We start from the raw sequence: 26,559 nt of genomic DNA on the forward strand, positions 1-26,559 counted from the left end.
CCAAGATAAACTGTTATCACAGAGATATTTCTCGCCTTTTTGTAATTTTGATAATGCAAATGTTGAAATTAAAATAGCATACTGTAACATGTAAGTTATGCAAATATTCAAAGTCAATGAACCATGACTGAAGGTACATGGCTAAACAATCTCCATGGAATTAGATGTGCCAATGCTAATACAACTGCATACCAAATACCATTGACTTATTATAAGTTGTTCCCTTTAAACAAACCTAAACACAAACATTAACTTGTAAACTATGTAAAAGTTTCAAAGTCAATGAACCATGATCAGGGGTGGGGGCTATATAATCTCCATGGAAAAGGATACTTGCAAATGCCAATAAATTTGCATACCAAATATCATTGACTTAACATTAGCAGTTCATCTTAAACTGATCTAATCACAAACTAATACATGTAAACTAAGCAAAAGTTTCAAAGTAAATAGACCATGACTGAGGGGGCGGGGCCAAATATTCTCCATGGAAATGAGATGCTCTAATGCTTATACAACTGAACACCAATTAACATTGGCCTACTACTAATGGTTACCCTTGAACTGACCTAATCACAAACTAATACATGTTAACTTAGCAAAATTTTCAAAGTCTATAGACCATGACTAAAGGGACGGAGCCAAATAATCTCTATGGAAATGAGATATGCCAATGCTTATACAACTGCATACCAAATATCATTGACCTACCACTAGTGGTTCCCCATAAATTGACCTTATCACAAACTAATACATGTAAACTATGAAAAGTTTCAAAGTCAATAGACCTTGACTGAGGGGGCGGGGCCAAATAATCTCCATGGTAATGAGATGTGCCAATGCTAATACCACTGCATACCAAATATCATTGACCTACCACTAGTGGTTCACCATTAACTAGACCTAATCACAAACTAATACATAGTTGACGCCGCCGCCGCCGCCGCCGATGCTGAAAACAGCATACCTATGTCTCGCTTTTTGACTCCGTCAAGGTGAGACAAAAACTGATCTTTGACCAATGAACCATGAAAATAAGGTCAAGGTCAACAATAACAATAACTTACCCTTGATCACTTAACCATGAAATTTGGTCAAGGTCTGACAGACATGGAGACCTTGCAATAATCATACCCAATATAGTTATCCTATTACTGATAATAAGTGAGAAATTTCAGTCATAAACAAGACCAAAACCAGGTCTGGACCTGCATCCCTGCATCCAACTGACTTACATGAAAACTGAAGCATAACTGAAAATTCCCTTCCATTGAAACCAAACTTGACATAAATTTTCTTTGTACAGTGAGTGTGTAAAATTTCAAACTATCCACAAACAGGTAGTGGCTGCAAGGCAGATGTAAAAATTGCTTACAGGCTACAACTCAATATTACCAAGCTGTAGACAAAATCCAAATCTTTCCCTTACATAGAAGAAATGAAAAATTTGATGAAAATTTTCCTTGAACAATGAGTGATTTAAAATTTTAAACAATCTGCAATTAGGAAGTGGCTGCACAGTGGATGCTAAAATTGCTTACCAACTACAACTCAATACTATTAAGCTGTAGACCAAATATAAACTAATTCCCCTACAAAGAAGCTATGAAAAGTTTGAGGAAAATTTTCCTTGTACAATGTGTGTTGCAAAATTTCAAACTACTAGCATACAGGAAGTTTCTGCACAGCAGTTGTAAAAATTACTTACAGGCTACAACTCAACATTATCAAGCTGTAGAATAAATAACAAATCATTCCATACATAGAGGCCAAGAAAAGTTGGATGAAAATTCCTGTTGGAAACAGCATACCTCAGTCTCGCTTTTTGACTTTGTCAAGGCGAGACAATAAAATCATTACCTTCCATAGAAGTCTAGAAAAGTTTGACAACAGTTTTCTACTCTAGCTAGGTCTTTCAGACAGACTGATAGAGTGGAGCGGTTACTAGACCTGTGTTTGTTGTGGTAACGCAGGTAAAAACTATTCAGTGTTTTTAAGCAGTCACTGAACCATAAAAACTAGGTCAAGGACATATGATAGATGGAAACTACAGAACATAAACGACTAGTCTACTACAAGGTATTAAGTACCAAGGTCTTCTACCTTCTGGAATATAAAGCTTTAAACAAACAGTTTATGATATGGCTGCCGCTGCTATCCTATCAGCACAGAAAAGAAAAAAGTTTTACCATTCAAATAAAAAACTACTGTAAAATGGAATGTAACCTTAGTGACATACATGGACATTTCATATAATTCAGAAAATAAAGAAATGATACAACCACTAAATGAAAAAGATAAAAACACAAGATTTTATGTGATAGACCTTCTTCATTTCTTTTATCAATTTTTTCAGCTAGTTTTTCAGTGCACAATAAGAAAATTTTTTACTATGAAAATAAATAATTTGTGTTTATAAGTTTTGGTTTCACCTTTTATATAAAATTGTGACTCTACATTTGTACTTCATTCTTGAACAACTTCACAACATATATTTTGAAATCCCTATCAAAGTGGAATAACACTAGCTTAAATAAATACTTTCTTTAGAAGATTATGTAAGTCAGAAGAAAGATATACAAGTGATGACATATGATCACAACAATACATCTAGTTCAAAAGAAAATTTATCAAAGATCTAAGACCCAGGGGTAAGACCATATTATAACTTCCATAGTCCTTCCTGAAATAGTATCAATAATTTGCAGAATCTAAACAATGCATTACAGAATTGATTAACCCAATTTTATGTGCATTTATCATTTTATATCTGTGTTAATCTGCCCATGTAAAGTGAGAAGCTGGCGTCAAGTGTGATAAAAATAAAAAGTTCACCGATTTCTTACAGTATATATAGTATTCTATCATTGCATATCTGTCATAATAAAGAGGTAGAGGTTAAGAAGTTGGCAATTCTCAATAAATATAAATCCATCTATTTTCCTTGACAGATATTATCTAGCCAAATATTAAGATCTTAGAAGATATATCAATTTGATTTTTTTATCCATTTTCCACTCTGTTCTTTGGTATGTAATTAGATAAGTTTATTTACTATGAAAATAAATCATATATTTTCATGTAGGTCTGAACTATTACCATCTAAGTCAAGAAAGATAACTCTGCTACCATGAACTTGATTTTTTGTTGTTGTTTTAAGTTTTTTGTTTTTGTTTTTTGCTTTGAACTAAACAAGTTAATGATGTGACATAGAAACACATTTGTATAATCTTTTTTCCACTGACAACTACTGTTACTGTTAACATAAATAATTTCTCCTGTTATTTTCGTAATTTTAATGCATAAACCTTTTGTGTTACTGGTGTAATAATTCATGCAAAGAACAATTAGTATGCCCATTTTATCATTTTCTATGTTCAGTGGACCATGAAATTGGGGGTCAAAACTCTAATTTGGCATTAAAATTAGAAAGATCATATCACAGGGAACATGTGTACTAAGTTTCAAGTTGATTTGACTTTAACTTCATCAAAAACTATCTTGACCAAAAACTTTAACCTGAAGCGGGACAGACGCAGACGAATGGACGGACAAACAGACGGACAGACGGACGAACGGACGCAGACTGAAAAACATAATGTCCCTAGGTGGGGCATAAAAATTCATGTTTTACAGTTAAAATTGTTAAGTTGAAAATTTGATTGCATAGCATAATTTTAAATTAAGTTTTCTTCAATTTTTTTCCCCATATAAGTTCACTATCTTATTAGCTCTCTCTTATTAGAGTGAAATGAAATAGATATATCCAACAACAGAAAGAAGACAATCACAATATTAAACTTGGTATCAAATATCAATAGCTATAATTTGTACTTGTTGAATAACTTAAAGAGAGGAATTTCAATTATCGGTGTTTCCATTGACTGTATCACTCTGCTCAGCTCTTCATAAAATTGCAAATCACAGCTTTGTGATGTCAAATAGGTCTACCCAGCCTTAATAACTTTGACCCGAACATATCAACGAAATCATAATGAATGAACCAATGTTGATAAGTTTGACCCAAACTTATCACATCATCTTCCAGTTTGCTGGTGAAACAAAGAAAAAAAACTTCTTTCTATCATGCAAAATACAAAAAAAAAACATCAGGTAAATCGATTATCAGATTTTCATCATGTTTATTTTGTAAAATATCAGCTGCGAGTCACAATATGAAGATTTGAGTCAAGTGAGCGCAGCAAACGAGTTCAAAAAGGATTCATATTGTGTAGAGTATCAATATGCAGACAACCTGATAATCGGTACATATTTACCTCAATATGAAGAACATACATGAAAATACAATTATCAATAGTAAGGTGTAGTCAAGGATTAGCTAAATAATGTGGTTAATCAAAAATATATCATCAGAGGTGGAACTTGGGGATGTCACATGCACCTGGTGGCAAAAATGGTGCTCCATATAGGGTAGAATTTAAATTTTGATCTTATGTTTATACAATAAATGTGTTAAATCAACTACCATTGATTTGCTAATTCAGTTCAATTTATGTTGAGGTGTGAAAATGAAGTGACAAATCTCAGTTTTAAATGGTATTTCCTTCTTCAATCTTATATATTTATATACTAGTATATGTATAATTTTTCGCTTCTGTGATGCAAATATCCAGATGATGTGTTATATTCGTTCAGATTATTGTCAACATCCTATATTGATCCACCCTTTATATATTTCCTTCAAATTTTGATATTTTTCCATGCTTTGAAATTTTACCCCCTTTTCTCCGGGAAAGAATCACAGAATCTAAGTACCAAAGAACTGGAATATATCTAGCATATCACGGTTTGAAAACCTAAATTTGTTCTTGATTTTTATTTCAATGACTTGTTTAGACAAGTGGGCTTCATTCCAAAGTTAATATATGGTTGTATCTCTGTAAAAATACAAAACAAATGCCAAAGGTCAGCAACAGAAAGCATTAAGAAATGCAACTAGTTTGACCATCCAAACATCTTTGTCATTCTAAATTGTCTGTACAATAGTAACCAGTTCCGAATCTAAGAGTTAAAATAGTGAGCTCAGGTTCCAAAATAAAATGTTTTTATGTGCAACAGCAGACTAATAAAAAACAGATAATGATGATGATGACAGCCGCCGTCACCGTGGCTGTTAAACATTCAGTTTCAAATTAAATGCCTACGTGATAGTGTGATATGAATAAAAACTCTGCTTTGTACTAGACCACCACGCTGAGCATTGTTCCCAAAGAGACGGTCAAAAGGAAGACATGTCACTTAACTATGTCACATTATTCAGACTCCAAATCGGCCAGTCTTTGCTCCTACGTCCAAAATGTTGGGTTGTTAGTGGAGAAGCTGCAAATACGTATTTTCAAGTCTCTGGTTTGATCCACCTCTAGTTTGATCCACCGATGGTTAGATCTCACAAACCCCCATACTCAAGGCAAGCACGCTTTTACAAGACCAACCAAATGGTCAAAGAAAAATGAAATTGGAATAAATTTTGTAATCTGTGTGGTACCATTTATTACCTTATTTTGAAAGTTCATTTTGGTGATGACCCCCCCTGAAAAATTTCTGAATCCGCCTCTGATCATTTTCATAAAAACAAATTATATAAGATCCCTTCCCAGAGCTACACCTAAATCCTATTTGATATGTTTTCAGTAGAAATGTAATTATCATTGAACATACTGATACAGGCTTCAGTACACTTCTAAATAATATCATTCTATAATTATCATGTGTTGAGAGAGCTGATAAGTAAATCTTCAAAATTAACAAATGATATTATACACTAATAACAATAAAAAGGGAGTAGTGCTTTTTTTAATTTCTTTACCTCGATAATTGCTAATTGTACTTATTCAGCACGATTAAACTGACATGCAAATATTTTATAAAAAGGCAAATTTCTTTTTTGACAATGACTTTCAAAATACAAAAGCATTTACTTTTTTTGCATAACTGCTGTGATCCATTCACTCATTCTTTGAAAAAGATGTGTATAATCTAGTCAATGAAAGGAAAAAAATGTTTTAATCATTAAATGAATTCTTATTATCATTCCAGAATCTGTGGGAGTCTGGCAGGAGATTTTAATTAACTTTCAGATCACCTGTAATCTGTTTATTCTGGTCAGCACAGCTTTGTCTTATCAATTCACTCTGGTATTACAATTCTATTTAAAGACTGAACATTATAAACATAACCACTTATTATGTAATAATTATCTAATTTTAAGATGAAGCTTTACAAACATTTTGCAGATGGTAACATACTACTGGTTTGGCCAATAGCTTTGCTGAAGACAAATTGGTTCATGGAGTTGCCTATTATTTGATTGCAACTGCCATATATATCACTAACTAAATTCATTGAACAAAATACTTAAGAGATGCATGTGTTGGTAGAATGTAGGTTAGTGTGACCAAATTATTAAGTTGTGCCATATTGCATAAGAAGATTGCAATGGTGGAAAGCACTGATAATCAGAATATAATTTGATTAAAAATTCACCAACACACACAGAGCTTACACTACTTGAAGGACAGAGGATTACAAACAAAACGGTCAGGCAATGAGTAACTTTATGTGCCCCTTTCATATTTATGTGCAAGGCATAAAATTATGCATTTCTCTTTTTATGGTATAGAACCACTAATTTGGGCCCTGTCAGAAAGAACATAAAGGAAAGTAGTACATATTTTAAATAAAATAGTTCCTTAGCACATAGCTGTTACTTTGTCAGTAAGTAAAATATTTGGGTAATTTTTATATCAAATGAAAACATTCTGGACAAGGGGTCACTTATAATAGAATTCTTGATGAAAGTTTCTTTTAAAAAAATATATGAAATTTGAATAGGAGGGCATATTTGCCCTGTTGCTCAGATCAGAAGTACCTGCTTTTTAAAATACTACCGAACTTCCAGGAACCAGTGCACTCTAATATGCAAATAAAGGTAATGAAGAATTTTTCAGCACAAGTTAGGATAATGTATAGTTTTGACATGAAATGACTGTCACTTTTTTTTAACTCAAGACAAAGAGCTATGGATGCTTGAAATTGCAGAAATTAACATAGAAAGCAATGGGCTATGAATTAGTGGTTTTATTCCTTATCACTGTTATCAAATTTAACTGAGGTATCAGTATACAGTAATGTCTAAATATGGATGCAATTTAAACTGATATCATAATCTTAAACAAAATGCAGTATCAGCAAGTATCAGCAAAAGATGTGAATGATTGAGTGAATTTCAAAATATAAATGTCTGTAAAGAGTCCACTAATAGGAAGACCATTATCACATCTTACTTTACATCCAACCAGTAAGTTTCAAGAACTGTTTTTTAGGATCTATTAAAGTGTTCATTTATATACTATATAAATCATGTAGAAGGAGTTTTAATTACAATGGTTGCCAGGTACTGATATGATTTCAAAACGCTAAGTGGAGTGGGACATACGACCCACATGCACATCTGCACATTAAGGTCTGTAAGAGTATAATGCACATTAAGATCTATTAGAGTACAACATTTCATTTATACAATTGGTAATATGAGATCAGTTGCAAGGACTTAAGATGGGTTTTGAATAAGATTAAAAGGTTTCACTAAATAGGGGTGACTAACACTATAAATTAACTTGTTAGACCAGAATATCTAACCTATAAAACTATCTGTACAATATGATCTTCAATATTAACACATAGCTTGAACATTTGTATTGCTGGTTTGGGATTTTCAAATTTTTTGGCCATGAGCATCACTGAAGAGACACTAATTGTCGAAATAATGCATCTGGTGAAGTAAAATTGGTATCGTTAATGTTATTTCACATAATACTATAAACCTTGTAAAAGTAGTGGTGATATGAGTTGCTTTAATCTTTTGTCATCTAATGGACTCTGATGGATAATTGTCTCATTGGCAATCATACCACATATCCTGTTTTCATAATGTTTTGAACAGGGATTATTTGCAAGTTCAAATGGACATATAATATACTGGATTTGTATATTAGTACCTAAGAACATAACAAGTTTCAAGTAGCTACAATAAATCATACAGGAAGTGTGGTGATGACAAGGAAGGTTCTGAAAACAGTCAAAATGTCCATGTTGAAGCAGACATAATTTTGGACAAACTATTACAAAACCATAATTATTGGTTAATGCATTAAAAACAGACAGTAGACTGATTCATTTATAACCCAAGACTTTCTTTGTAGGGGGTAAAGCTTCTTGATTTATCCATCAAAGCAATAACCTGCAATTTTTATTTTCATAAAACCTAATAGCATATAAATAGCAGTGCAACTTAGTTGTAACATAATGACTGATTCTTTAAGTAAGTTAAAGTCTAAGAAATATAACCAAGATTGAACTGTCATATAGAATATCACATTACTACATGGGTACCAATCTTTTGACTTTTAGTTAGAAGGCAGATAACACCTTACTTTTGTTTTATTTTTTTTAAGATACATTTATCTCACAATTCAATTATAATTCCAGAATCTAGAGGACAAGACTAGGAGTACTTTCATTCTATAAAACAAAAATGAAAGTCATGTTACACCACTGGCTGTGTATCAATTATTTAGAATGTTGTTAATCAATCACAATCACTTCATTTCGCTGAAAAGTTTTGAAATTATGTCCCTGAACACTTTAGATTCTGAATTGGTGAACTGTCTAACAGCCAGCATTGCTTTTTTTAAGAACATTTGTGTACTTATGTAAAAACAAATGAACTATCCACAGTTTGTCATGCCAGGGCTTTTATAGCTTTCTATGCAGTACTGGTTTTGCTCATTTTTGAAGGCCATACCATAACCTAGAGTTGCTAACATCCACATCATTTGGTCTCTGGCTGATTGGCAATCAGTATCACATCTCCTTATTTCAATATTTCGTTTTTATTTTGATGTTTAATTGTATTGCTATCTCTTTGATATATAATCCTCCTGTCTCCTTTTATTCAACTATAATTGTGGTCTCATTAAAGCTAGCCTGTCTTAGCAGGAGTTATGGGTTCAATAGCAATTAAGCCATGTCAAACCAAAAACTTTAAAATTGGTATTTACTTGTTATAAGCACACAGAATTTATGAGTATTAGCAAGACAGTTGGTTTATATGGAATAATTTTGTCCAGAGGGGGAGACATGTGAGGGGTAGATATGTCGTCCTGTCATCAGTTTCCTGGTGAACTAACACATTTAAAGTCTGGCTGAGTGTGCCAGTCCAGTATAAAGTGGGTGTAAAATTCTGATCAATTTAACATGATTGTCCTAAAGATGAATGTAATATTTTATGCTGGACATTTAACATCCATTCATTTATCCTTTTTAGCATACTGATTGTGGTCATGTAGATTAAAACCAGCTACTAAACAGAAATCTGGAATGTTCATTAAAACTAGTCAAAGCTGCATGAAACAACTTAAGGATATTTATTTGCTCACTTTTCCACAATACCTTAAAACTAAGTTTGCACAAAATGATCTTTGCATGGAGCAAAAATTTAATTATTCTACAACCATTTCTACATCTGACCTTAGTTGACAAGACAAGTGTTTATCATTTATTAGTATATAATTCATCTTCAATGCAAAAAAGTCTGATTCACCAAAACTTTGAGTCAAAGCCTCAATGTTTCTTAACAATTTAAACTTACAAATCCAAGACATATTGCAATAAGACAAACAAGTGAATCTGTGAGCTACTGCTCATTAATTAATGATACCCCGCCCCGCTAAAAGTATGAATCTGAAAACGCATCACATGGTATAGCTGACTCATATAAACCCTGAAACCAAATTTCAGAAATCCTTGTAATGCAGTTCCTGAGAAAGATGCAACGAAAAATATTTATGGGACAGGCGAACGGATGGACAGACGGATGGATGGACAGACGGACAGACGGAGGTAAAACAGTATACCCCCACTTTTTTAAAGCTGCGGTATAATTACAAAGCTTTGGCTACTATACAAACTATTATGTTACTAATCTTAAACAAAGATGTTATAGTTATTTTATTTAGAATCAAAGCACTTGTGATCGGGATTTAATTTTAGTATCAACAAATGGATGGTGCAATCAATCTTAATCAAGTTTATTTCAGTCTATATCAATGTTATCTTTAAACTATCTCATATTTTCAGAGGTTATGTCAATTTATAGAAAACTAGTTTCTCAAGAGTTATGTAGTCGTAAAGCATTGAAAAATAATCAACATTAATAATAAAAAAAAACATTGTTGTACAATGTATAATTTAAGAGAAATATTTCATAAATACCAAATAAAACAAACAACTGTACTTTTAATACTGATGTTTCAGTGACAAAATAACGTGTATCATCAGATGAGAATCAGATAGATACACATGGAAAATCCAAGTGTACTGTAAATGTACTAATATACATGTATCAGTCTCATGATCTTACTCGACTCTCAATCTCAATAGTCAATTTTTTTTTCCAAAATGTACACAATTATTTCATAATGAAAAATATTGTAAAAACCTGTGATTTCAATCCTTCAATTCCTTTTAAATTTGATGATCGCAACTTGGTCTTAAAATTTCTGACTCCTGTGACTCAATGAAGATTCTCCAAGAATAAGTTGAATGCTTCTTTTTGAAATTTGAAAGAAGTGTAAAAGTGTTGACCGATGCACGGGCTTTTGTATGACGTTCAGATGCACTTCATAATAAAAATATGTGCACAAATAACACTTTTACATCCCTATAAAACTATAAAAAGAAGCATTCAATTTTTATGATTACATTTAAATGCTACAACCATGAAATATTAGCTTTTCAATTGTTTTCCTATGCTTTGATGTGACATTGTCATGGGAAGCACATGAAGTCACGAATAATGCAATTTATTGAGAAATAAAATATGATTTTGGAATGCCTAGATTATTGTCAGCCAATCAAAAGTGCAGTTTCTTAAGAATCATACATGTAATGCAATTATTTGTTATTCATGTTGGTTTTTTTTAATTAAATAGGTATCTTCAACAGCTTTTGATGTTACAACTCAGGGACAAAAATTTCTAAATTAATTGATATCATACTGTTTTTATCTTTTTGGCAAACCCATTTAAATTCATTCAAATTCTTAAGTCCTTATATTATAAATCTCATTACAAGCAAAATGACAAAAACAGGTTAAAAAATTGTAACAATTAAAACATTAACCAAATATTGACCCAAATTTATATATACAAAAAGACATTAAACTTTATGACTCCTTTCTAAATAAAACAATGCTCAATAATATTTTCTTTAGAAAGTCGTTACTTAAATAAAAATTTACTAAAAAGATCACAAGGTTGCGTTCTCCAATGTTTCTATGATTTATATTTGGCCATGCATGCTAGTTAACTACCTATGAAATTTTCACTAAGGTTTACGAGTGGATAATTTATATTACAATGTTTATTGTTTGAATTAAAACTTGATGGACCAGGAAAACGTCTGTGAAATATTCATGTGACTTCCATGTGAAACTTTTAATATAATAATGTGTAAATATTTGCTACTAGTTTGGATCTCAGTAAGGATCAATTGATGTAATTCTGAAATTATGCCAGCTACAAATTACTCAATAAAAACTGTTGATAGATTTTGTAAATTTGGCAAAAAACTAAGATTGCAACTCTGTCATGCAAAGCTGATTATTATTTTTGCTGGCCGTTAAGATATATATGTATGTGATCTTTGGCTTTAATTTCCTGAGCATTTTAGATGTATGCATCCAACTTCTTCTAAGTACATCTAAATCAGATATAGGAAGATTTTTCTTTATTCATAATGTACAATGGTGAAAAATCTTCTTCTAGACAAAGAAATCCATCAACTCAGAAAAAGGAACCACTAATGTTTTAATTACTTTGTATTCAATATTTCATTTAAAGTCTCTGTAGTCATTGGAAAGGCCTATAATACAAGGAATGTCCCATATTAGTTCAGATCAATATCAGTTTTGACTGGGGCAGTAGATTCAGTAGATAAACAAAGCTTTTCAAGACAGTACTGACCAGGACAAAAAAAACAATTACCGGTAGCTGAAATTCCAAGGACAAATTAATATAAAAAAAACGCTTGAGAATTTTATTTAGTTTGGTGTTGATAGAAGTCCCTTGATCGTTTCTTTTTAATTTATTCACAACTTTTGTAGACCTTAGACTATCTAGAATGTATGTTGCTTTCTAGATGCCTTTTAGTTAACTTTTATCATCGGGTTGCTGTCTCAATGACGTATACTACACATCTCCTTTGATCGAATAGCATAACTTAAGCTCATACTAGGCCTTTCATTACTTCTTAACAGATCTTATTGTACAAATGTGACTACCTGTAGTGTACACATTAGCATTCATATCAAATTATTTCAACATTAAAATCACAAAAAAATATATCTCAAAAGTCTTCCACTGTGTGTTGATCCTGTTTGTAATCAATAGATAGAATTCAATTAACTCTCTCTCTCCCTCTCTCTCTCTGTTATATAATATCTATTTAATATTTCTGTACTTTTAAAGAAACCCAATCAGTGATAAGAACATATATGTTAACTATCTTTACATGACACTTCCTCAAAATTATTCAATTTAACTTGCTTTAAACCTTCATGGAACAATTGAAAACCATGGCCTATTATTGAAATGCTTTATTGCATAACAAGTTTTTAAAGTCAATTCCTTATAACAGTCTTATTTATATTTATAATAAAAGTCAGTTTATTCGCTTTATAAGTACTTAAGTAGGTATGTGAAGAGTTAATGATATATCAATAACTTTATATATTGTTTTTGATTTTCAACATGTTATCTTTACTTTTTATGTCAAATAATATCAACTTAAAATCATTATCTATTCAATATATCTGTTATCTTGAACACCACACAAACACGTTTTTCTTACATCCTTGAAAGTGTATGGTAATCACCATTTTGATCTGAATTTTCCTATTTGAAAATTAAAACTAATATAGAAACTTTGCTAGGTGTGTGATTATATATCATAAAAAAAATTGAAAACTCAAGACAGTTGATTGAAGCTTGCTAATTAATTCTGTTTATGATTTATCTCTGAAGTGATTTGACTACATATAAAAATAAACTACATGTATTTCATCGTTGACCCATATCGGGTAAAAAACAAAACAAACAAATATTCGTGTATATATGGCCTTAGAATAGCAAATATGCATTTTTAATCAACAGATTAATTCCTTTTTCTCTCTCTCTATGGTTTTATTAAATAATAGTAACAATGACAATTTGAACTGACTTTGCATCTGTCTGTTAAGTTTGTATGGTACATGAATAAATACAAAACCAATTGTAATATTTGTAACATATTATTTATTTACATGTTTACAAGTATGGCTATTTAAAATTTTTAAAAATTGCACATAAGATTTGTTCACGACTTCTGTAAAGATTGATCTTTAAGAACAGAAAATTTATAATTCGATAATGAGTTAATGTATATAGGAACACTATTAACCAGTGCTTAAGGACACACGATACAGAAAAGATCTCTGAAAATATAACTTTGAAACGAAAAGAGATATCTTCACCCATTTCTTTGCAAAGTGTTCCTTATTGTTTAAACTAAAGTGTTCCTTAATTTATAAGCCTTTCAGAAAGTCCTTAAGATAGGCATTTATTTGCCAATAGAAATGTATAAATAGAAAAAAATCTACCACTGATTTTTTTCTTCTTATTTCAATATAACATTCCTGAAGTAGTGCATAGATGATTGCAAAGAAAAAATGGGGTCAAAGTGCTAATTTAGCAAGAGATTGAAAATCTAATTTTTTAATGCTGTAGATCCCATTTCCCCTTCTTGGCGCTAAATAATGTCACAGTGTATTCTTAATGCAACAGCATCCTGCCTTAGACAAAACAGCTATATGAATAAATTTATTGATAATTAAAGTAAACAGTGTTCAATTCCCACAAATTGTATGCACAGCAGTAGATTTTGGGTGCTTAAATACACAACATGTTTATTGTTTCTTTGCAAAGACTTTCAAATTTGAAAACAACGCAGAAAATTTGGATGCATTATTATCTGCCCTTGCTACTGTGTCATATGCCCATAACTGGTGAATTTAATTTTTTTTTATTTTTTAGTGTGGACCTTCTCCTTTGAACTTGGCAATGCCATTCACAACTATGAATAAGAAAAACTCTTCCAAACATGAATAAGATACAAAAACAATGCATTAAAAGTTTTTATCAAGTTTGGAGAAAGTATCCCTAAGGTACATATACATTAACATACAAGTATATATTGCTCATTAAATAGATAAAAGTCTATATATTTGTATCCTGTTTTAATTTTTTGTTTAATTTTTATTTTTGAAGTTTTAATTTGAACATTTAAATCTATTTGTTACATAAAACTTCTAAAGAATTTATACTTGATGTGGTCTATACTGCAACAACACGTTTTAAAACTGTTTCAAATAAATTATCTGTTCATCTATTATGAAAAATGTCACCTTTACAATTCAAAGACTTTCACTGAAAAACGAACAAAGTAAATCATTCTAATGCTTTCAACAATGCATACTTGCTTTAATAATCCAATAAAAAGTATTGTAAATCTACACAGTCAGTACTTGAAAGTATGTTTGAATATAAAATCCCTCAAAAGATACATGGGGATGTTTTATTGCTTCCCAACCCATGAAACCAAAGGCATTTGAATCATCTCAGACATACAATAAAACTAAGCCTGTTATATGTGTCTCTTCTTTACCGGACTTACGCCAAGTTAAATAACAACTAGGAAAAATCAAAACACCATTGTTAACAGTAGCTGTAGAAAAATTCTGAAAACAATTGTTTTGAACTATAGAATTTAACATTTCCACCACAAATCCTGTTCATAATTTTAAAATAGAATTTGGAATAAAAAATAAATATGTGGGGATTTTGTTTGAAATACTTTTTTTTAAATTTCAATAATAGTTTCCTTCAATTTATCAATGTGATTTTAATTACGTATTAGTAATGTATGTGTAGACATAAATTGTCCTTAAAGACTTTCAATTATTTCCCCATTTCACTACAGAAGTAAATATTTACAAGTTAAAATTCTCTGAAAGTACTAAACTGTTTGTAAAAGATAGCATATCTTTAATTTCAAATCATAAAAAATATTTAAACAACCGTATTTCCACATTTATATCCTTTAATCTTTGTCTGAATCGTTGGATATTGTATCAATTGTGTTTTCTTTAGAAATATGATTTAAAAGTACTATGCCTTGTCTAGGTGACATATTTATATACATATATATACTGTGTTTACAAACAAAACATCACCAAATGTATAAGGACAGAACAAAATTATTTTGAGTAAATTTTATTTCACAGTAGAAACAGCTAGTGCTGGTTTCACCTTTAGCAGTGTTCTTTTCCAAGAATCAAACTATGCATTTATATGTCCATGTGATAATGTAATAACCTTCAAAAATTATATTTATTTCATTGCCAAATGAATATAATAATACAATGTATAATCTAACCATGTTAGTGAAGAAATATCAATCACAATGTCACAGTGACCTAATTATCATGCCAAAATGAACAAAATACACTCAAAAAGGGCATTTCTAGAGTCGTTCTTTAAATAAGATACTAAGTTATAAAAAAAAGCCTTATCCCAAAAGCTATTAGGTATCTTCAACATCTTCATGTACTATTACTATTATATAAGAGGTCTAATTTTTTTTAATTTTTTTTGGTGGGGGGGGGGGGGGAGGCTATGTGTGGTTTTGGTCACTTTTTATTCAAAGGACAAAAAGAAAAGTGTCCTTCTTATAACTTTTATTTTGGAATAAGAAACAAAATGTATGTTTCCAGCTATGAGTTTATTCCTGATATTTCCGTCTACCTGTAAAATGACCTAACACCAATCATCTACATTCCCCCCAAAATGCTTCCTGTTACATATTTACTGTTAATACCTACCATCTGTTATTCATACAACTTTACAAAACTTTACAAAATCCACTTTTTCTAGACAGATATTTGTATAAAATTTATAAGTATTGATTTGCAAATTTTTCTCTAATATAAGATTTTATAATTTGTAAACTTAACAAGAAAGGTAAAGTCTGTTCTATAAATTCTTATCAACTGCTTTTAAAACTATGGAAATTCATGAGAAGTCAGACTAGTCAAACTGATCAATCCTCTATGGAATGTGAAAACCAGTTAATGTTTATAGTGGACATCACTTAAACAATGCATATCTCATATATATAGAAGACAAAATCTACACCACTGTAGAAGTTTACATCAATAATTAGTTATTAATTCCAAAAGAAGTACTCTGTTTACATAGGTTGGTCATTATATTTGGATATTTCAATATAAACATAAGTAGGTGGTATGAATGCCAATGAGACAACTATCCATCAAAGTTCAAGTGAAGTGGATGTAAGCAATTATAGGCAACCATATGGCCTTCAACAATGAGAAAAACCCATACCGTATGGTCGGCTATAAAAGGCCCCGACATGAAAAATATGAAACAATTCAATTGTGAAAACTAACGGCCTCATTTAGAACAAAACAATTTACAAACAAGAGGCTCTCAAGAGCCTGAATCGCTCACCTGTAATTTTTTGCTTAAATCTTTCATCAATGATTATTTTTGCTTTTTAATATATATTAATGAGTGGCTTAAATATTCCATTGAAATGTTCTTTGTATCTGTCATATTTTCTTCAAAAGCAAAGAAATACATTTTACCCTTATGTTCCATTTTAGCCATAGTGGCTATGTTTCTTGACGTACAAGGAAATAAAATACAAAATTTATACTAGATACTCTGAAACTTATTCTGCCCAAGTTTGGCTGAAATTGATTCAGCAGTTTCAAAGGAGAAGATTTAAAGTAAGCAAACTAGATGAACAAATTGTGAAAAATTGTCTTTAAAGGGCAAAACTCCTTAAGGACACATTTGACAATTTTGGTCATATTAACTTATTTGTAGATCTTACTTTGCTGAACATTTTTGCTGTTCATAGTTTATCTTTATCATTAATAATATTCAAGATAACCAAAAACTGCAAAATTCCTTAAAATTACCAATTTAGTGGCAGCAACTCCATAATGGACTGTTAGATTCATCTGAAAATTTCATGGATGATAGAACTTGGCCTAATGAACATTTTAACCTCTCATCAAATTTGCTCTAATTGCTTAAGTGTTTGAGATATAAGCCAAAAACTTCATTTTACCCCTATGTTCTAATTTTAGCCATGGCAGCCATGTTTTTAAACGAAACAGAAAATAAAACACAAACTTTATTCTAGATACCCTAAGGATCATTCAGCTTAAGTTTGGTTGGAATTGGTTCAGTAGTTTCAGAGGAGAAGATTTTTTAAAGTTAGAAAACATGATAAACAAATTGTGTAAAATTGTCCTCAAAGGGCAATACTCCTTAAGGTGTCAATTGACAATTTTGGTCATATTAAACTTATTTGTAGATCTTACTTTGCTGAACATATTTGCTGTTTACAGTTTATCTTTATCATTAAAACTATTCAAGATAATAACCAAAAACTGCAAAATTTCCTTAAAATTACCAATTTAGTGGCAGCAACCCAACAATGGGTTATTAGATTCATCTGAAAATTTCAGGGCTGATAGAACTTTACCTAATGAACACTTTTATACCTTGTCAGATTTGTTCTAACTCCTTTGGTTTTTTAGATATAAGCCAAAAACTGCATTTTACCCCTATGTTCTATTTTTAGCCATTGTGGCCATGTTTTTTGACTAAACAGAAAATAAATCACAATCTTTATTCTAGATACCCTAAGGATCATTCAGCTTAAGTTTGGTTGGAATTGGTTCAGTGGTTTCAGAGGAGAAGTTTTTTAAAGTTAGAAAACATGATAAACAAATTGTGTAAAATTGTCCTTAAAGGGCAATAACTCTTTAAGGGGTCAATTGACAATGTTGGTCATATAAAACTTATTTGTAGATCTTACTTTGCTGAACATATTTGCTGTTTACAGTTTATCTTTATCATTAATACTATTCAAGATAACCAAAAACTGCAAAATTTCCTTAAAATTACCAATTTAGTGGCAGCAAACCAACAATGGGTTATTAGATTCATCTGCAAAATTTCAGGGCTGATAGAACATTACCTAATGAACACTTTCACCCCATGTCAGATTTGCTCTAACTGCTTTGGTTTTTGAGATATAAGCCAAAAACTGCATTTTACCGCTATGTTCTATTTTTAGCCATGGCGGCCATGTTATTTGACGAAACAGAAAATAAAACACAATCTTTATTCTAGATACCCTAAGAATCATTCAGCTTAAGTTTGGTTGAAATTGGTTCAGTAGTTTCAGAGGAGAAGATGTTTGAAATAGTTTACACCAGACGGACGACGACGGACGCCAAGTGATGGCTAAAGCTCACAGTTCCTTCGGAATGGTGAGCTAAAAACAAATATGACAGAAGTTTGTTATGTGCTAGTCAAAAGGACTGATAAATTATAATTCAAATTTCAACAGCATAATATAAAACAAAAGTTACTTTGGGCAAATACAAATTGACCTAAATTAATATTTGGAAGACAAATTTACTTCGATTAATCCGCTAGTCCACTAATCCGTGTGAATGAAGTCTCCAAAAGTCAGAAGATTTTAGTTATTTACTGGCCTCTCACAAATACTGCTAAACTTACTCCTAAGTAACAAATAGTGGTTTTACCTCCACTTATGTTTAACCTGTAGTTCAACTAGTTAATATAAAATAAAGTCTCTAAGAATGGACAAATGTCTAGTCAGAAAGAGCATATCTTTTTTTACAATACCAAATAATTTGATAGTATTTTATCTCTATAAATAAACTGAAATGGTTAAACAAATTGAGTTGAGTGAAGTGAATTTGACTGATATGCGACAGATATGAAGACTTACATGACCTCTTCATTCTCTTACTTACCCATCTTATATCACCATTGGTTAGGTAAACTACAGCCAGGAAATATTCTTTACTGTTTACTTACCCATCTTATATCACCATTGGTTAGGTAAACGACAGCCAAGACATATTCTTTACTGTTTACTTACCCATCTTATATCACCATTGGTGAGGTAAACGACAGCCAAGAAATATTCTTTACTGTTTACTTACCCATCTTATATCACCATTGGTTAGGTAAACGACAGCCAAGAAATATTCTTTACTGTTTACTTACCCATCTTATATCACCATTGGTTAGGCAAACTACAGCCAGAATATTTCCTGTTTACTTACCCATCTTATATCACCATTGGTTAGGTAAACTACAGCCAGGAAATATTCTTTACTGTTTACTTACCCATCTTATATCACCATTGGTTAGGTAAACTACAGCCAGGATATTTCCTGTTTACTTACCCATCTTATATCACCATTGGTTAAGTAAACTACAGCCAGGATATTTCCTGTTTACTTACCCATCTTATATCACCATTGGTTAGGTAAACTACAGCCAGGAAATATTCTTTACTGTTTATTACCCATCTTATATCACCATTGGTTAGGCAAACTACAGCCAGGATATTTCCTGTTTACTTACCCATCTTATATCACCATTGGTTAGGTAAACTACAGCCAGGAAATATTCTTTACTGTTTACTTACCCATCTTATATCACCATTGGTAAGGTAAACTACAGCCAGGAAATATTCTTTACTGTTTATTACCCATCTTATATCACCATTGGTTAGGCAAACTACAGCCAGGATATTTCCTGTTTACTTACCCATCTTATATCACCATTGGTTAGGTAAACTACAGCCAGGAAATATTCTTTACTGTTTACGTACCCATCTTATATCACCATTGGTTAGGTAAACTACAGCCAGGATATTTCCTGTTTACTTACCCATCTTATATCACCATTGGTTAGGCAAACTACAGCCAAGAAATATTCTTTACTTTTTACCTACCCATCTTATATCACCATTGGTTAGGTAAACTACAGCCAGGATATTTCCTGTTTACTTACCCATCTTATATCACCATTGGTTAGGCAAACTACAGCCAAGAAATATTCTTTACTGTTTACTTACCCATCTTATATCACCATTGGTTAGGTAAACTACAGCCAGGAAATATTCTTTACTGTTTACTTACCCATCTTATATCACCATTGGTGAGGTTAACTACAGCCAGGAAATATTCTTTACTGTGTTTCTTTGACTTGGATTTAGGAGATTTGAATATGATTTTGTGTTCAGGAATATTAAGATGTGGCACTGCAATGGAGGCTCGTCTCCTGGGTACCTCAGATCTCGGTCTTTCCTCCTCAGGAGAACTTTTCTGTTCAACAGTGACTGTCTGTTCAACTTGAATGGATGACCTTCTTTTCCATAGTGACAAAAAGCTGCCATGGTGATGGCTACTTTTTTCAAGTGTACAAGTAGTCTCTGTGGCAATAACAGCCACTGAAGCACGTCTTTTGGATCTATGTCCTAAAGATGGTTTAACCAGAAGATCGTGGTCATCTGCATGTTTTCTCAAACGTGGATCTATTCCATCAGCAGATGATTTCCTCTTCCATTTTGATGGCAATGTAAATCCAAGATGTAATGGACTGAATGCATCAAAAGACCATTTTTTCTTGTCTTTACTATGGGGTGTTGGTGGGACAATCTCAGCAACAGAATGTCTCCTTCTATCAGTCATTGTTTTAAATGAGAATTAAGCCCATTTTCTCCGTTATGGACATTTAACTATTCTCAACTTGTTCTCAAACTGAAATTAAAAAAATTAAAATAGCAAGATCATCAACTCAAAGCTCTAAGAATAATACTCAACTCTTTAAGCAATACAGATTCAATTTCTATAAGAATATAAAAAAATATTCCTTTTAAGACTTTACTAACACTAAACAGGTTCCCTACTGGTCACAGCAGTATGTGAAGATAACAATTTATTACTATAAATCAGATTCAAACTGACAATTTCACATATATTCATGTAAAGCTTGAAGTCAACTGCTTTTTTGAAATCCCAAATTGAAACCATTTTCAGGGGTGGATCAAGCCATTTTTAAAAGGGGGTTCCAACCCAGGATAAAGGGAGGGGTCCAACCATATTTCCCCATTCAAAAGAATTGATCGTCATTAATGAATATATTCTACAGATTGCTAGCTACCACTTAATACAAAAATATGTCTTCCAAGTAAGATGTGTGAAGCCTGACATCTTCAAATAAGATATGGGGCCTCGGTGGCCAAGTGGTCTAAGAAGTCCAACTACTGTATCACTAGCCTGTCAACACTGAGGTAGTGAGTTCGAATCCAGCACGTGGCAGGTGTGTTAGACTCTAATCTTAATTGACTCTAATTGTTAGTTTTCCCACCAAAGGTGGTTGTCTCCGGGCACTTAGGTTTCCTCAACCAATAAAAACTGACTGCCAGGAAATAAACAATAGTGCTGAAAGTGGCATTAAACATCAATCAATCAACTAAATAAGATAGGCAGGAATGCAGAAGTCCATGTATGGTATGGGAAACCCCCAAAAATCACTAAGATTGTTTATTTAAACAAAGTTTTCAGAGGAACTTTGGTAAGGAGAAACAAATATATGCTGACATCCTCGCCATCTGGCTCCACAATATTAGCTATAACTATCATCTACCAAATCATTATGAAAATGACAATAAAAGATATGATTTTTTTTTGTTGTGATTTTCTTTCAGTTGATTCCTATGGTTTGCACCCATACTTTCTTCATTAAATGTCACCTACTGAAGTGTGTAAAATAATGCCAATTTAAATTAATATCTATATACATATATATGGATACAGAGAAAATAACCACATCTCTGCCTATGGAAAGTGAGGTAGTCAAACTTGTTTGTTTTGATTTATTGTTGTTTTTATGGTTTCTTTCTATGTTGCATGCTGTTTTCTTGGTGTCAATACTTCTTTTGTTTTGTAGTATACTATCAAGCAGGCTGATGATTAAATTATTATTGCATGCATGGTCTATTTACATTAATTAACCTATAAAATTATAAGGAACTTTAGTATTATATAGAAAAAATTCTTGGACTAAAATATTATACTTAGTATATTAGTCCCAGATAAATTGTTAAATAGTGCAAATGTGGTTAAAACTATGTACAGCCAGGTTTTATATGCAAATGAGCGTAATACCTATAAAGAACAGCAGAAGTAAGTTGTTCTCTAAAGATTAGGAGATTGAATTATTGTGAACGGAAATAAATTAGTGCCTATAATCATAATTAGATATATATAACTTTAGATATATATGTGCCTAAAAGTGAGTAATGGAGTGTTCTTGTTCTTGGATCTGCAGTTATTATTTTAGAATGGTGTCTCATGGAATCTTGACTAAATGATGTGAGATCTTGTACATCATGACAAGTTTAGTGTGTAGTCTAAAGTGATTGTGGTGGCCAATTGAGAGTGTTCAGCTAAGGATTTGTATTGTCAGATACAAATCATTAGTTCAGTCTGACTTCTAGTAGTCTCAGATACTAAAGTACTTGTATTATGATACCTATTTTTATTACAGACATATTTTTCCTCAATATTTAAGGCACTTGTTTCTATCCATTGGGAGGTCGACTATCCATATACATAACTTAAGCACTGTTAAGTGCCTGTGATCTCAAAATCATAGTCAGCCTTACCAATTCTGTAGCCGATTGTCGTGCACGAAAAGTCTAGAAAAGTACCGATGGTCAATGTATTTTTGGCAGGGCCAAGTTATAAAGTCGGAAAACCTTCCAAATCTACGCAATACATGACTGGACATACGAGATAAAACTCGGTCTTTTTAAATTACAACCCACTGTAATTAATCAGTGACATATTAATACAATGTAGTCAGTTAATATTCATTTATTAGTATTGGAACATTCGAGAGCACCTTTTTTTGTTTTTAATATTTGTCCATTTAAAAATCGAAGTGTAGAACAAGTTTTGAGTTTAAAAACAAATTTAAAAAAAACATTTAACGGTTATTTACTGATAAATAAGAAAAATAAATACATCCTGGCTCGTTTGCTTGAATATAAAGTTGTCAAAACTTAAAGAGTCAGTTTTCGTGCTGACGCGACTCTAACTTTATTTAAAAAGATAGAAAGTTTTAATACTTTGACAAAATATAGTTTATATCATGCTTTTTTTTAAATAAAATAAAAAGTATGGTCACGTGGCTTTTTTCAAGTTACATGCTGTGCAAAACTGTCAGATTTCAGAAAAGATAAGTACATGGGAAAAACAATTTTGTGTGAATAGAAAGATAATTAAACGATAGAATTTTAAAATAAAAATGAGAAGGTCTTATAAACTACTTTAAGAAAATCAAAGACAAAAATGTGACACTGTTCTTGTTTTCCTGTCGCATTTAAAAAATATGATAATTTACTGTACATTCCATTATAAAATTGGAATATCTAATTTATTTTCCCTTACTATGGCTATATTGAATAAAAGTTGAATCAAAACTAAAAATGTTCAGTATAAGTTATAGATAAGACACACAAATTTCTTCATTTATATGAAAATTCTTACAAATGAATTTCACTCCTCTCTCAAAATTTGCCGTGATATTTCATTAAAATTCTAGACCAATTGTTTACTGCTATTTTACTATCTAAGATGGCGGAAAACACCCGATCTACCTCAGTTAAACAATGATCAATTAATCAATCAGTGTTTCTCACATGGAATTAATTGAATTGTTATTTACATGTGTCCTGTGAACGGAAATTGGTCTCATGTGCTTTTTTTTTTCTTTAGTTGTACATAAATGAAATCGAGGGAGAACAAGGCTTACTATGTATGCATTGCCGTCACTACGGTATGGAATTTGCTTTATTGTTGAAGGCCTTACTATAAGCTATAATTTTTCTTTTGGTCTTTAGGCGAAAGTTGTTTAATTCACAATCATAACTACGGTCATACCACGTCTCTTACTAATTTTTACGGATAGCCAGATATGGTTTGGTTATGTTTTCCCAGAGTGTCTCAGCAAGTTTAATTATAATATAGATTTTGTACGATTGATACGCTACTTACAAGCTTATTAGTCGCTTTATGGTGTTGCAAATTCTAATGGTACCAGCTTTTCACTACACCCGTGATTAATGATAAGGGCCTCTGTTTGAATCTTATCTTAAAGGGAAATGTCTTACCAGGAGCAAATAATATGTATAAGGAAGAATCAAATTTATATTCTTCAATTCAAATCAATGTTATATATGTCCTTCCTTGTGCTGTGATAACCTTTACAAAACAGGATTGAAGTGAGAGAAGTATTCTTTTATCATTGTAGTGAGATATGGCATTTCCCTTTCCATTATTCGACAAACAAAAATATTGAATTACGTCCTAAAGCTATAGTTTCACCATCTTCGTAAGCCCATGGTTACGATCCGTTCCCTCCTATTCACGTGGCGAGGAGGAGACCGGATCGTAGCACTTGGCTATAACGATGATGTAGTTTCACGATCATGTCTCAATGTAATTTTCCCATGCTATGTAATGAACTTTTGGTTTAGTTATGTTATAGTATTGTTGGTGAATGCATTTAACATATATTAAGTTGCTGAGCAAAAATGATACATGCATGGTGTAGCAAGTTGTGGCGGAACCAGAATTTCAAACAGGAAAAGTTCGTTCCTAAAAAAAATCAATAAAAGGACAGTTTTGGTATACTAAAATGATTAGCACTAATTCTTCCTTCTCCCACTTCATTCCCATATTCCTTTTTGTTCTTAAATTCTTTATAAGACCGGTTCGTCGTAATCTTCCTTGGATTTGATTGTTTTATGATTCAGAAATAAAAACAACATTTTCACAGATCCCAAATGAGAAATATTTTTTTAAGTAGAATAAATCTTTCCGTATAAAGATTGGTAACATACACTAATCCAATCACATGCATGATACACTCTATTCGCATTTATATCAGAAAATTTGTAGAATAATTTGTGTATTTATTGAAAAAATTATAAAATATTTTCATATTCGAATAACTTGTTTGTCATTGAGTTTAAATGGTTTACTGGTTTTCAAATAACATATAATGTCCACAGTATTCAATTTAAACAGTATTCAATCTAATTATGTTATGGTCATTTAATGATTTCTCCCTGTATAGTACGATTTACCACATACGTATTAAAATAAATTCTAGTTGAAATGGAATATATTTTTTTCTACATCATACGCAGTAACTCTTTCTCGTCGGAAAAAAGGGGGGACGGGTGAAATTTGGCATACTTTAAAATTGCAAGGGGTATATACTGCCTTATCGTGATTTAAGACCAGATAGTGCAAGTTAATACCCCTCTTTTGCATCATCCAATTAATACTAACACCAGAGACATATCATTGTATTGTATGTCTGTGCTAAAACTAAATAACGTTTAATATTTTAAACAAAAAGTTTTGTACAATATCAGATTTCATTTGAAATATGTAATTAAATCTTACCTTTTAATATCATCTAATCATGTAGAAAATATGACACACAAAGTCAAATTATTTATGAATATTGATCCTGGCTTATTTCCTACTATTGACCATGCGTTGTTTACACAATAAATCTCTGCACTGGTTCTCAGGAATTTTTACAATAAACATAAAACACCGTCTTTATTTTTACAACAGACTACCGTAAGTGTCTGTCGAGTTTAAATTCCAACGAGTTTTAACCGCGTTCAAATTTAATAAAACTTTATTTCACATCCAATACATTATTTCTCTTAATCTCTTTGTAAAGTGGAAGTTTTTATGAGTTACTGGAGTGAAAACGTGAAAAAAGTTAATTTGACCTAAAAAAGTAAACCAATTCGAATAGCCGAACGTTAAATGAGGAGATGTTCGCCTTAATTGCTTCTTAATAGTAAAGATATATAATTACTTAGTTTGGTGTAAGTATAGTATGAAATTAGATAATGTCGACACATTTATGAAGTTTTTTTACCTTTTATCTTTTAAAATTTGTATGAAAAGAAATTGTTTGTTATTATCTAAACCACGTAATTGTCAGGACATGGTATTGCGTTTCAATAATGATATAGCATTCAGCTATTAACATGATTAAGGTAAGATTAGTCACTAGTAGTCTACAAAAAGACTACTCAGCACATAAGACACCCTTTACCTCATCCGAGACTGCTCAGTATAATCTGGGAACAGTATATCAATATATATGTTCCTGGTATAACATATGTTATAGTAGTCTCATACATCATGTACCTACAATGAGTCTACAATTGTAACAAAATAGGGGCTCCAAACTACAGTATAGTGAGACAAGAGTGATAAAGATTCAAAATAGGAAGATGTGGTATGATCACCAATGAGACCACTAGAGACCAACAGACTTTAACCGTTAACTATATAGATCACCGTACGGCCGTCAAGGTTCAATTGAACGAGCTGGTTTATTGATGTAAATGACTTTATGCTAAGTTTGTGAGTAAAAAGCCGAGTTTACAACTCAATAAACTGCGTAAAAAACGGTA

At 31.6% G+C, this 26,559-nt stretch overlaps 1 protein-coding gene across 1 annotated transcript in view; it reads right to left on the bottom strand.

Annotated features, from left to right (window-relative positions):
* LOC127725762 (rho GTPase-activating protein 20-like) overlaps positions 1 to 25,815 on the bottom strand; it is a 190,903-nt gene extending 165,088 nt beyond the window's left edge. The window contains exons 1-2 of the mRNA XM_052233001.1: positions 25,523 to 25,815; positions 20,180 to 20,800 (exon numbers count right to left, since the gene is read on the bottom strand). Of these exons, the coding sequence (XP_052088961.1) occupies positions 20,180 to 20,731 (552 nt within the window). The 5' untranslated portion in view covers positions 20,732 to 20,800; positions 25,523 to 25,815. The remainder of the gene's footprint in view (positions 1 to 20,179; positions 20,801 to 25,522) is intronic.
* Between the last annotated feature and the right edge of the window lie 744 nt (positions 25,816 to 26,559).

Source organism: Mytilus californianus, unplaced genomic scaffold (assembly GCF_021869535.1).
Source record: "Mytilus californianus isolate M0D057914Y unplaced genomic scaffold, xbMytCali1.0.p SCAF_15, whole genome shotgun sequence".
NCBI lineage: Eukaryota > Metazoa > Mollusca > Bivalvia > Mytilida > Mytilidae > Mytilus > Mytilus californianus.